A 13,413-nucleotide genomic window follows, 5' to 3' on the forward strand; every position below is an offset into this window, starting at 1 on the left:
TGAAACTGTTCAAGTTTGCCAGTAAATATCAGATATTTTCAAGCACATGAAACTGTTGAAGTTTACCAAGTAATATCTGGTTTAACAGGTACAGGCAGCGTTGCCACATGTACAGATTTATCTGGAAAAGTACAGATTTTTTGGATTTTTGGTACAGATTCTGTACGGTACAGATTACAGATTTTTACCAAAAAGTACAGATGGGTACAGATTTTTCTGAGTGTCAAAAACTCATACTTTTTTCTCAGTGCTGTTTCTTGCAATCAATAGAGAAGCAATTCTTAGTACGAACGAAAACAAAATAAAACGTATTTATGTCTAAGTTTAGCAGAGATAAGTGCAAACGTCGTCAAACAAATAAATGATTTGAGACTCGTGCATTTTATTAATGCTTACAAACTAAATTTTTCTATGCAATAAATATTTTGAATGGTACAGATTTTTGGTACAGAAAAAGTACAGATGAAAAAGATTTTTACCCCTTCCAGTACAGATGAATATGTGGCAACACTGGGTACATGTATTACCTGTAGTTTGGAAAGTGACAATTATTTTACAACCGAGTCCGGGAGCCAGGAAATTTACGTTAGCGCATGTCTGGAAAAACATCTGTGGCCGTTGCTGAAGCAACACGATTGTACCGTGCTATTTTGGCCGGATTTGGCATCCTGCCAGTAAGGCACAGAGGACATTGAGTGGTATGGCGCTAATAACATGCAGGTAATTATCAATAACAACTCACCCAATCGAGAAATATTGTGCCATCATCAAGCGGAACCTGAAGAAGACCCAAAAAACACTATTGGAAACAAAAAGCAGTTTAATCCTCCGTTACTCGCGCTATTGTATTTTGTACAACGCCTGTGAACCGTTAACTTTATTTTGGCATATCTCGGGATTCCAGCAATAAATAAAATTACTGTTTTCAGCAAAGTTGATCCGCAGACCAAGATCTTTCAAACGCTGGAAAAAGTTTCATAAGTTTTTCACCTAGTGGCATTAGTATTCGAGTGAATTCGGTTAGGTTTTAGCATGCCTATAAATCAAAGTTGGCGCGAGTAAAGAAAGGTTAAGACAAACAACGTTAGAATGTCTATGGAGATGCCAAAATCGGACAGCTTGTAAATGAGGTTGAACTGAGCTACCACATACCTTAACCGCAGTTGATTTTTCAAACATCAAAATGAAGGAAGGTCCTCATTCGAAGAACACGCTCCAGAGCGTATAGATTCAGCAGTTCCAGGACAAGTGGATAGTTAATTTGTTCTATTACTAAACTTATAAACATAGACAATTTTAGCTGTCGTAAGCCTCGTTTCGAAGGTCACGATTTGCACCGTGTACTGTGTATGGAGTCAAGAGGTTGCCCCGGGGTAGCATCCGAAGAGCATAGCGTACGAACTTTTTTGTACCGCTTCGATTCTCATAAACCAGCTAGCTTGAAACGGACACTTGACTGTTGAGCAGGATTCAAACAATAGGCCGTATGCATAAAACAGTTTACTTTGCTTTTCCCGTTTAAATCGTATGGGAGCATTTGCTCTAACTTTTTTATTCATACGGCCGAATAAGCGTACAATATACCGTGAACGCACCAAATTCTGCGCATGGTGCCTAATTCTGCGCACTCCACAGTTCAGTCAAAACTGCAAATTTTCAACTTAATTAACATATTTGGGAAATGTGGGTGTACATGGAGCTATTCATTTAAGAATGCTATGATTTTTAAGGTATAAAAAGCTTGTTGATAAATGTGTAAAAAAGCAAAGGACTCAAGTTGATTTTTTGAGGAACCCCAGATAGATTACACAACAGTACTGATTCTTCCGGATTGATCTTGACAAATAAACTACAGTCAGTAAGGTAAGACTTCATCCGTCTGGTAAAAGCGACAGAAATTCCAAATTTCTCCATCCGAATTAACAATATTTCGTAGTCACTACGATCGGAGGCAGCTTTAAAGTCTGTATATGTTTAAACAGAACGAAACAACCCGCTAACAAACAGTTAGCAGCTGATCTTCTAGGGAAAGATCCATGCAAATTAATGGATAATTATTGCGAACTGTACATAAAAAGTGCGTCGTGGACTACAATTTCCAACACCTTCGAGCAAGCAGAAAGTGACATGATGTCGCGATAATTATCAACGATTCTCGGGAAACGGAAAACATGATGAATTTTGTCCATGATGTAGGAAATACATTCTGCTGGAAAGAAGTTTCGAACAATATTGTCAGCAAGCGCAGATAAGATGTTTCATAGTTTGGGTTAGAAGCTCAGTTTGGATGACTAATAGCATCGTTAACATTCGCAAATAGGTCAAGACAACTCCAACCAGACTGATTGCTTTTAACATCAACAGCTTGATGGAGTAAGCAAAACGAAGGTGTATATTTGTTGACCAAAACATGCCGAGTAACATATTTCTGTATAAATTTTATAAATATCTAATCAATGAATCTATAGGGTACGACGGGGTAAGTAGGCCCGGCGGGGTAAGACGGACCACATCGATTTCGAAAAGAAATCCTTAATTTTTTTTGCAATTACGCTACCGTACCTTCTTTGTTAACTTATTTGGATACTTTCGAAACACTCTGTGGTGATCGGCCACACGAAACGTCAAAATTAGAATCAAAACAAACTCTTCGCTCGTCGTGACTTTGTGTGATCTAATTTTAGCAGCAACAAATTTAAGGGATTTTCTCAAAACATTGGAGTATTTCGACGTTTCTCCGTATCGCTGACGTTTGTAAAACGATTCCTGTTTTGTGTGTGTCGAAATAGGTATGTAAAATAGTACGGCTTAAGTAAAAAATGCAAAATGGTGAAGATTGTAAACTAGGGGTAAGACGGGCCATTTTTCACGGGGTAAAAGGACAATGTGTTGTAGCGCTAATAATGTTTGAAGGTTTTCCTGGGTGATGTTGATTTTTGTTTGCGTAGATGCATCGAAAGTATATTAGAAACACATCGCGGATGCAGTAGACGGTGTATCAGATGAATCAGGCCAAATTAGCCATTGATAAAGGTATGTCCATCAGGACAGCATTTACCACATTCGGAATTCCCTAGACAACTCTTCGTCGGCAGATTAAAGTGCGTACGATACGTCAACAATGAGGCTCGGATCTTGAACTGGTTCAGCATTTGCTAGAACTGGAGGAGCGGTTCTATGGACTCAGCATGGTCAAAGAACTGGCCTTTGAGTTGGATGAGCGGTACAACTTAATTTTATGTTAGTTATAAGCTAATTTTATGCTATTTTATCAAAAATCTTTCAAAAACTTGTTTCTGTTGAGTACTATTGAAGTTAGTTTTGCAACTCTAAAAACGCATAAAAACTGCCAATGATTCGTCTAACTCCGTAATGGTCCGTCTTACCCCTTTGGTGGTCCTTCTTACCCCGCCTGAAAATTAACACGTGATATTTAGATGATTCAAAAATTGACGAAAAATCGTAGAAAAATACACATAACAAATAATTTTATAATTTTTAATAGTAGGTAAATAAATGCTTATTCATGTGTGATACAAGAAAAGGCGAACTTTCGAACGCATTTTATGCTAGAAATTTAATTGCTTAGGGGGGCCGTCTTACCCCGTCTTCCCCTATAAAAATGGATATCTGTCTGTCTGTCTGCCCTATGTTCCTCACAGAATCGAAAACTACTGAACCGAACGGTGTGAAAATTTGGATATAGGGGTTTTTGGGGCCAGGGAAGGTTCTTATGATGGTTAGAGACCCCTCCCCCCACTAAGAGATGGGGCTCCCATACAAATGAAACACACATTTTTGCATAACTCGAGAACTAACCAAGCAAATGGAACAAAATTTTATATGTGGGTGTTTTTGGAGACAAAAATTTTTTCTATGGTGAATTGAAACCTCTCCCCGCTTCAGGAGGGGGGGGGGGGCTCCTATACAAATGAAACACAAATTTCCTCATAACCTGAGAACTAATTAATCAAATGGAACCATATTTGGCATGTGGGTGTTTTTGGAGGCATGAATTTTTCCTAAGATGAATTAGGACCCCTCTCCCTTTTAGGAGGAAGGCTCCCATACAAATGAAATGCAAATTTCCTCATAACTCGAAAAGTAATCAAGCAAATGGAACTTAATTTGGCATGTGGAGGGTTTTGGAGGCAGGAATTTTTTTTAATGATGGTCTGAGACCCCTCACCCCTGTGGTAGGGGGATAAGGACTCTCATACAAATAAAGCAGAAATTTTTGCGTAACTCAAAAACTAATCGAACTTGAGAAATTTTAGACTCTTCCATAAAACATTAATCAATAACAAGACCACCCAAAACTATCAATAGTAATATTAGATAGTTCACCGCGAGACGGCCACAGGCCGCGAGTGTTGCCGGCGACCTGCCGTCGGAAGCGCCGGCCACTGGGGGGGGGGAACAGCCCCCCGTAGAGATCAGCTCTATCTAGGTTTATTTTCCTAGATCTACTGACCTCTATTACTTTCCTTCAGTTGGGTCATCCCTGTGAAATTGTACTTTCTACGAAAAGATTTTCCGTGAAATAGTACATCCCGCGCAAGGTTTTTCGCGAAATGGTATTCTGCGAAACTCTATATTCCGCGTTATGGTCAACCGAGAATTGGTGTTCCGCAAAATGGTATTCGGCGAAATGGTTTGTAATGATGGCGAATATTTAAATGCTATCCGCTTTATTTTATCAGGCTAAGCAATGGGGAGAGTTGTTTTCTACTTTACTGTGAGGAAAATTGGTATATTAAAACACCCATGAACTCCCCAGAAACTTGCAAAACTCAAGATTGTGACAAAGTTCATCCGAGATTCACGATTTATGTACAACACAGTTTAATTTGTGTCAATACGAAGTTTGTCGGGTCAGCTAGTAATTGATAAATAAATAGTGGGACAAATCTCACTTTAGAGATTTCAAATCTAAAATTTAATAAGTAACAGTATCTCAATTTTAGTTAAAAATCTCTATTAGCACAGTTGGTACAAAGAAGTTACGATAATCGATATATTACCAACTTTAGTCACAAATAGGTTACTGCAACTAGAAGTACCAAAGTCTATTTTAATTAAATCCACCCCATTATTTTGGTATTACTGAAGTGTTTCTCGGCTGCAGTGGCAGGTAGCTAAATCTGGCCAAAACTTTACGGAGCTCTTGTGTGTTTTGATATATCATGGAATGTGTGTTTGAAGAAAAAGCACCGTTCATACCGACACGGTTGTTACCGGCTCATAAATGCACCGCATTCTTGATAGAATGCAGTGTAGAAGCGCAAGGTTCTCGACTTGGCGCCGATGAGCACGGTGCCAGGCAATCTTGCATGATTTCATTCTTCGTTATTTTCTATTCGTGATATGTGACTGAGCTGTTAGACAACTCGGGATCGGTATTCAAGTACTCACTTGGGCTGCGTATGACCCGGTAGGCTGATATGGTGTCACTCGCAACCACTGGAATGACACTTCCAATACCAACCTGTACAAAAAAACGTAGCCAACATAGAGCGGGCCCAAGCTGACAGCTTCATATATGGGCTCAAGCTGACAACCGAGTCGGATGTATAAATTGTTAAATTTTGTTAGTTTTAGTTTGATTTTAGCCAAGGCTTTAGCATCACATAGCCAATGTTAGGCAGACAATTGATGCGAAATACATGAAACTGCTACTGTGAATGAAAACTACTGTGAAAATGGTTAGTTAAATTCGTTTTGTGAAATCACTTTGCGTTTACCGCCTTTTTCATGTGAGCAACGAAAATGTGACGTCATATCAGCCCACTGCTCGCAACTCGCAGTACGGCAGTATATACCTTTGAGAAAGGAATGTGAATGAATAAGTTGCTCGGTTGTCTTGCTCTGTGGCACGGTGTCGCACAGTGCGTTCCGTATACATATAGCACACCACAATACAAAAGAAATGTGCTTCAAGGTACCGTGTCATACGCGTTTCTGCAGCATTTTGGCAAAAAATGCACTGAAACCAATAGCGTGTCAACTACGAGCGGAGCAGAACAATCTAGCACGGTATTTGTCGTAGTGCGGTTTGCGCTTACACAATTCTGCCTTTCATTATAAATCAGTTTAGTTCGTAGTTTCGCAATTTTTTAACTCGACCATATTGAATTTGTAAATTGCTACAAGTTTATTATTTTGCATTCAATCAGTTCAAGATTTTTTTTCTGAACTATACCTTATTTATAGACAGCAAAATATATAGATCGCCAAAGTTTGTTTTTAAACAGAAATAATTGGCAAAGAGCAAAAGATAGTCCAAGATAGTCTACTTTTCTGTTACAAAAAAAGTGGAAATCTGCGTGCAAGGGTTTTCGAATAAGGAGAGTGTTGCTATGCTATCATTTTTGCTCTGAGTAATTCTCGCTGAAACGGGGCCACTACTGACACGAGGTCTTCAAATATTGAAACTGTTGCACTTAATTTGTTGAAAATTGTTAAAAAATAGGAATTACACTTCCAATACCTCGAAATAGTGTATCTCAGTTCAATGGAGTAGTTAGAAGACTTGTTTAAATTTGAGCAGTATATATTTATATTCGAAAATCGGAAAAACGGACTCCCCTGCGCAATAACCGATCACCAACCATCGCTAGCCACAAAAGCTAAGGAGGATCAAACTTCCCGAAACCTGGGATCATTTGTACACGGTAGACCGATATTTGTTCTGTTCCTTGTATTCAGTTTCTGCTCACATATTTTGTTTTTAATTTACATCTCGACAGGTGCTAAAGATACCAGCAGCCGACGCACAATGTGTATCACAGTGTTAATTACATGGGCAAATCTTACACAAGGGTTACCCTTTACCTGCCAGGTGCCAGAGGCACCTCTGCGCAAGTAAACACTGAAGAATGTTTGCCCCATAGTTCCATGATTTATGCAAGGCAAGTGACAGTTGAGTATCTTGCTAATGAAGTATCTTTGTGCTTAGCCAGCTCAGTTTATAGAAACATCAATTAATATAACTCGCTTCGGCACGTCGGGAAAAAGAGAAAAAAAATACAAAAAGCAGCGAAAGTGTGTTTATGAACAGATGTACAGATATACAAGCCCAGTCATGTTTTTCTCATCGCACACATTATTGAACGCGAGCGTTGAATAATCGCCTCAGATGAAAGATTAGCGACGAATGGCCGTAGGAACCACAAACAGCGCCGAGCTTGTTATTTATTTATACGTTTTGTTCATTGTGGCTTCCATTTCAATCTGTTTGCGTTAAGTTGAAACAATTTATGTGGTTTCTGCGGAAACATTATTTTTTCTTCGGTCAGGAAACATAGCTGGGGCTGGCGTGAACAAGTATGTTATGGGTGTGCCTAACAAAACATGCAGCTGATCACGCGGTGGTCCGGAAATATCTTCATGGTAAATTGTGTCTATCATTCTCCGAAACTAAATGGATAATACAACAAACGGGTACGCTGCGTATATCAAATTGAGGAGGACTTAGTCGAGGAGAGTTTTTTTACGTTCTGTTGAAAGATTATGGATTACTCAAACTAGCTAAACAAACGAAGTGCGCTTAGATAAAATTAAACGCCAGTTTAAGCGCACTTTCAATATTTATGGATGAATTCACTCGAAAAATCAAATATTTAAACGTTATAAGATACTGATTAAACAAATTAAACGAAATGCCAGTCCAAAACTACGCACACAAATTTAAATTTCACTCGATTGAATTCAACTGATACGACAAAAATACAATCGTTCTGCAGACGCAGTTATTTCGTGGCTCGCCGTGCAAAATAATCACGAATTACATAAACACTTCGACATCCTCGCCGTTTGCTAAGTCGACGAGAATCCACAGAAAAAAAAACTCCATTACCGTGTGGCGATTTCAGTTAGTTTTTGAACTTGGGCTTACGTACATAGATATCGTTTACCTGATGGCCGGGACCCACTCTGATTTCTCCCTCGGTTGGCGGTGTGGCCATATTAGCCCCTCAAGATCGAACCTAGCACCCCAGGTGAGACCCCTAACCGTTGGCCGTTGTTGGTGGCCGTTTCGCTGCGCAAGGTCAACAACCGGGGTGGTGATGTTCGCTACCGGAAGCGCCAGTTCGCTGGACCGACACTGCACACGTACACACACACGCACACAAACTAGACGGAATGGTCTAGCCCTGGATTGATGGGCTTCATTTACGCAACTTTGTTGATGATGGCGTGACGCGACTGGTGGTGAGGCGGCGGGACTGGATGACGTCTGAAAATAAATAGAATTGAAAACGTATTGATTAGAATGTCGGCAGCTTAACGAGCGGCGAAACGAGCAATGGATTTTTATTTGTGTTTGATAATCTAGTTGAAGCGTTATGCCGAATGTTGACGCATGATATTACGTAGACATAAACAGGGTGCTGGCTGAGCAACGTCAACATTGACGAGATTCAGTAAATGGAATCAGTCGATCATCAAATTAATCGTCAAATAAATAATACGGAAAATAGAAACATATCTGTAATATGGAGAATACATTAGCTAATATTAGTTTAAATGCGTTGTCAGGAAGCAATGTCTAATATTAGTTACTTTGTGTATCGTACACAAAACATGTGATTCATTCGGGTGTCCTACAGCAGCTAGTAGAATCGCCAAAAGGCAAAATCACGGAGCACATGTAATTTTATTGTGGAATATATTTTACATCGGACATTCGATTGAAACTATCAGCTATTTAATTTTACTGGCATGTCGAGAAACATTGTTGTCATTCGATAGCAAAACAAATACTTCGTATTCAAAAAATCAGAGCGGTTGTATACAAGACATGACCGCAATGGCGACGTAGGATTACGTAAGTCTCTTTGTAGTGATAGTAGCATGTATCCATGCATATAATAATGATATTCTTTATGTATCAATGCAGCATATATGGTACATGCACATGCGTAACATTTATCGAAGTAGTAATATTGTATACGTTGAATCCTTAATAGATTTCTGAGTTTTTTCTATGTGCTTTTAATATAATCAGGATCACAAACTATTGCTTTCCTGTTACCTTGCAGAAATTAAAAATTGTTTTTATTACTAGCCATTCCCCCACGTTGAAGGGATTTTACCGATTCAATCCCATTTTATCAATAGCACATCTTTCCTTTACACTTCCAATGAAACGATAAACATACGCATCCATACAGAATTATATTATAACCGAACACTACAACTGTAGCGCACTTTTCCAACGCAGATATCCAATTCACCTAGGTTTAATCGTCTCGTCGTAAAGAATTTGCGATGTCTTGATGCAAGGCACTTCCCTAACACAGAAATTAAATTGGTCTAGGTTTTATCGCAGTCCCTAAAAAAATTGTTCGGACGAGGGACCTAATCACTTTTTCTTGACGCACTTCCCTAACAAAGACATCAAATTAGATTAGGAATCGCATTCGTGATTTTTTTTTGTTGGAACGAGGGGGGTTTGTCACACTTTCTGGCGTACTTCCCAAACAAAGACAACAAAATGTTAACAAAATGTGTTAAGAAATTTTATTGAGACGAGGAGACTTTGTCAATTGTTCTAGTTTACTTCCCACAGATGTCAAATTGGTCTGTTGGGAAGGGTAGATTTTGTCACTTTTTTCTAAAATCACGTTAAAAGTATGATGTCGTCTTTTCCAACCAATCACGAAGCGAGGATTTTCAGTTGGACAATGCTTCATTATTTCCATTTTTTTCAATAGTACGCTTTCAAAAATCAATGGTTTTCTTTATTGACGCGAATGCATAGAACATTTTCCGATCGATTGGCGCAAAAATATTGAAAATCGATCGGAAAACCGTTAAGCAATTAGCGCTCAAGATCTTTCATTTTTTCGTGACGCTCGCGTTTTTTGATTTTTTTGGAATGACACCTTATTCCAAACCTTGCCGTAAGACGTAGTCCTACGTCATAACAAACTCGTAAATCTGATAACACGAAATGATTTAAAAAGCATTAAAAAAATATTTTCTAGATAGTACGAATCACAAAGCAGGACACAAAGCAGCAAATCGTTATCGAAGAGATCACTGGTTCGAGTTTGACGGTCAAGGATCTGCTCGAAAAAGACATTGGTCGTTTCAAAGACCCCAATCTCAATCCGGTGACTGGATTGCAACTGCAAGCTATTGTATTCGATATCTTTGACAGTATGTACAAACCATTAGTCTCGTTGTTTCGGGTAACTTTCAATCAATCTAGTTTACATAACAGCATAGGCATAAAAGAATTTACAGTCTACCTCTTCGTCGTTTTATGACGCGAGTAGACTATCTTAATTGTGGGCAGTTTTCAATGACAATTAGTCAAAACGTAAACAATAATTCTCAGTTATCTCTTCATGCAAAGTTATACGTTACCCCGAAGACGCTTAGTTCTGACTTGCCATAAAGACCTATTGAGGTAATTTTAAATCCTAATGAGGAGGACTAGTCAGTGTCAACTATAACGAGACGAACCAGTAGTATAAATAGTAGAACATGTTTCGAAGGAATGGTAAACTTTCATCACACATGCACGCAAAAAAAATTAGGGTTACCGTTTACTCAATAACGATAAAGCACACAAATGCAGTGTAGAATACAGCATACACCTGAGCAATAATGTTGTAGTCGAATCGCTAAGCGAAGGTATCTTTCCCACTTGTTGGAAAACCGCTACGTAGTGTACATCCATAGGGCCGGAAGCATTCATGACGTGACCAACTACAGAGAAATATCCATTCTTAGCTTTCTCCCGAACGACTTCAAGTGTTTAATCCTAGAAGCACTATACCTTCATGTACATCAATTTATCAGCAAAGAGCAACATGGTTTTGTGAAAAAACGGCCTACAACTACAAATATGACAAATACAACATGTCGTATGTATGTCTCACCACTTGTACATAGCGTTGAAAGAAGAGTGCAAGTTGGTGCGACATACATGGACTTCTTAAAGGTCCTAGATCATGTACCGCTTAGTCCCGTTGTAGAAAAATTGAAACGATGCGGTTTCCCTGATTGGTTGACAAAATGGATTTTTTCGTACCTGTGTAACCGCAGCGCTCCGGTGCGAATTGGAGGCAACATTTCACAGATGGTTAAAATCTAGTCTGGTGTTCCGCAGGGCAGTCATCTGGGTCCGTTGAATTTTGTACTATTCGTAAATGATTATTGCAACTTGCTGGTTACACTAAAACTTCTGTTCGCCGATGATCCCAAGTTCTTTCGTGTGGTTACTTCAGTTGCGAAGTGTACCGAATTCCAGGAAGACATTGACATGCTTTTAAAATGGTGTTAATGTAATGGAATAGAAGCCAACTTAAAAAAGTGTCACATCATAACGTTCACCCGCCAGCGCTACTTAATTGTCTACAATTACTCGATGTCATCGACTAACCTGGATAGAGTGCATACCGTAAAAGATCTGAGTATCACATTGGACAGTAGGCTGGCCTTCTCGGAACATATCGCATCGTGCGTGGCAAAAGCATTACGACAGCTGTTGGCCACGGGACATCAAGATCGTCATCGGGAATATGCATGCCCAGGTCAGCAGGGAAGCGATGTATCACTGGCCAGATTGGGCCCCATAGCCTACACACCGACACGAACGATAACGTCCAGCCAACTTTGCAGCCTTCCGAGGCATGCTGATCAGAAGCACTTGCTTTCCCCGCAAAGATATCCACAAACCTATTCGGAGATCACCTGATCAACGAGCATTGAACTAAACTGACCATATTCTCATCGATGGCTGGTTTTTCTAGAACATCATCAACTTACAGTCCCTACGGGGAGCAGATATCGATTCGAATCATTATGTAGTAGCAGTGCACGTGCGCACAAAGCTATCGACGGTATATATCTCGTGACAAGCCGCGCTCCTTGAATATATATTCGGTAATTAGGCAATCCAGCGTACGAAAAGTAGCGAGAGAGCTGAAAAACGGCAAAACAGCTGGAAAGGACGGCATTCTCGTCGAACTTTTGAAATTCGAGAGGGAACCGCTGTATTATGCAATCCATCAGGTTATACAAAAAGTACGGACTGAGGAAGGATTGCCTACGGACTGGTTGGAAAGTCTCATATGCCCTATTCACAAAAAGGACGATCGACTCGAATGCAGCAGTTATCAAGGCGTTACTCTACTCAATTCTGCATACAAGATTATCTCTCGCATCCTGTTTGTCAGACTGAGGCCGTTGCACCTTTGTTGGCGAATACTAATGCGGTTTACGAGAGGGGCGCTCCACGATGGACCAAATGTTCACCTTGCGACAAATCTTCGATAAATACCGGGAATTCAACTTGCACATTTTGTCGACCATTTACTTAAAGACTTCAAGGTGGCGTACGATTCAGTTAAACGAAATGAGCTGAGGCGGATTATGCTTGAACAGGGTTTTCCAACAAAACTGATTAGACTGATATGTGCTACCCTTGAGCCCTTGGCGTATTTGAGCGTAAGATCTTGCAATCAATTCTTGATGGCGTATTAGACAAAGGATTGTGACGCAGGCGCATGAATCATGAAATATACCGAGTATACAAAGATCCGGATATTGTGCAACGACTAAAATACGGCTACAATAGGCTGGCCACGTAGTAAGGATGCTGGTTAAGAGACCAGCGAACACAATATTTTATTTAGCAGAGAACCAACGACTTCGTGGCAGACCCCGCATCCGTCGGATGAGCACTGTTGACATGGATGATAAAACAACGTGTGTTAGTGGCGACTGGAGAGCGGCAGCCCGAAACCAAGATATATGAAGACGACTCCTGAATTTGGCATGGATTCGATAAGCGGATTGTCGCCTAAAAAGTAAGAAAGTTACCGAGAACTACGCCCGAGTACTGTATGAAGCTCTACGTTCCTCTGTGAAGGAATAGAGCAGGATACGCTTGACGGTCAATGAGGCCGCGACCGCAGTACTAGGTGAAGGAACCTCGGCTGTACGGAATGATTGGTTTGATGGAAAATGTCAAAAAATGTGGAAGAGAAAAAACAGCTTGGAAAAACTATCTAAGCATTGCCACGAGCGCAAATTCGGCTAAGTATCGAAAAGCGCGGAATGAGTTGACCACGATCATAAGGAGAAAAAAGCGCCAGAAGAAGGACAGAGATCGTGAAGAACTACAATAACTATTCCGCGCTAATGAGACGCGCAAGTTCTATGAGAAGGAGAATCAATCTCGTAAAGGATACCGGATCTCGAAGAGATCCGGCGAGAAATCGGTTAACTGAAGAATAATGGAGCCGTCGATAAGAACCGACTCCCGGCAAAACTGTACAAAAATAGCAAAGAATCACTAGCAACGGTACTTCACTAGATAATTTCAAGGAATTGAGAGGAGGAGAAGTGTGGATTGTTCCATCTATAAAAAGAGCGATCGGCTCGATTGCAATA

General features: G+C 40.0%; 1 protein-coding gene across 9 annotated transcripts in view; it reads right to left on the reverse strand.

The window, feature by feature from the left end:
- The window catches only part of LOC128738135 (arginine-glutamic acid dipeptide repeats protein), a 120,307-nt gene that overhangs the window by 17,709 nt on the left and 89,185 nt on the right, over positions 1 to 13,413 (reverse strand). For all 9 annotated transcript variants that reach the window (XM_053833016.1, XM_053833020.1, XM_053833015.1 and 6 more), the window contains exon 4: positions 7,917 to 8,239. In XM_053833016.1, coding sequence (XP_053688991.1) covers positions 7,917 to 7,967 — 51 coding nt within the window. In that variant the 5' untranslated portion in view covers positions 7,968 to 8,239. The remainder of the gene's footprint in view (positions 1 to 7,916; positions 8,240 to 13,413) is intronic.

This window comes from Sabethes cyaneus, chromosome 2, assembly GCF_943734655.1.
Source record: "Sabethes cyaneus chromosome 2, idSabCyanKW18_F2, whole genome shotgun sequence".
Classification (NCBI taxonomy): Eukaryota; Metazoa; Arthropoda; class Insecta; order Diptera; family Culicidae; genus Sabethes; species Sabethes cyaneus.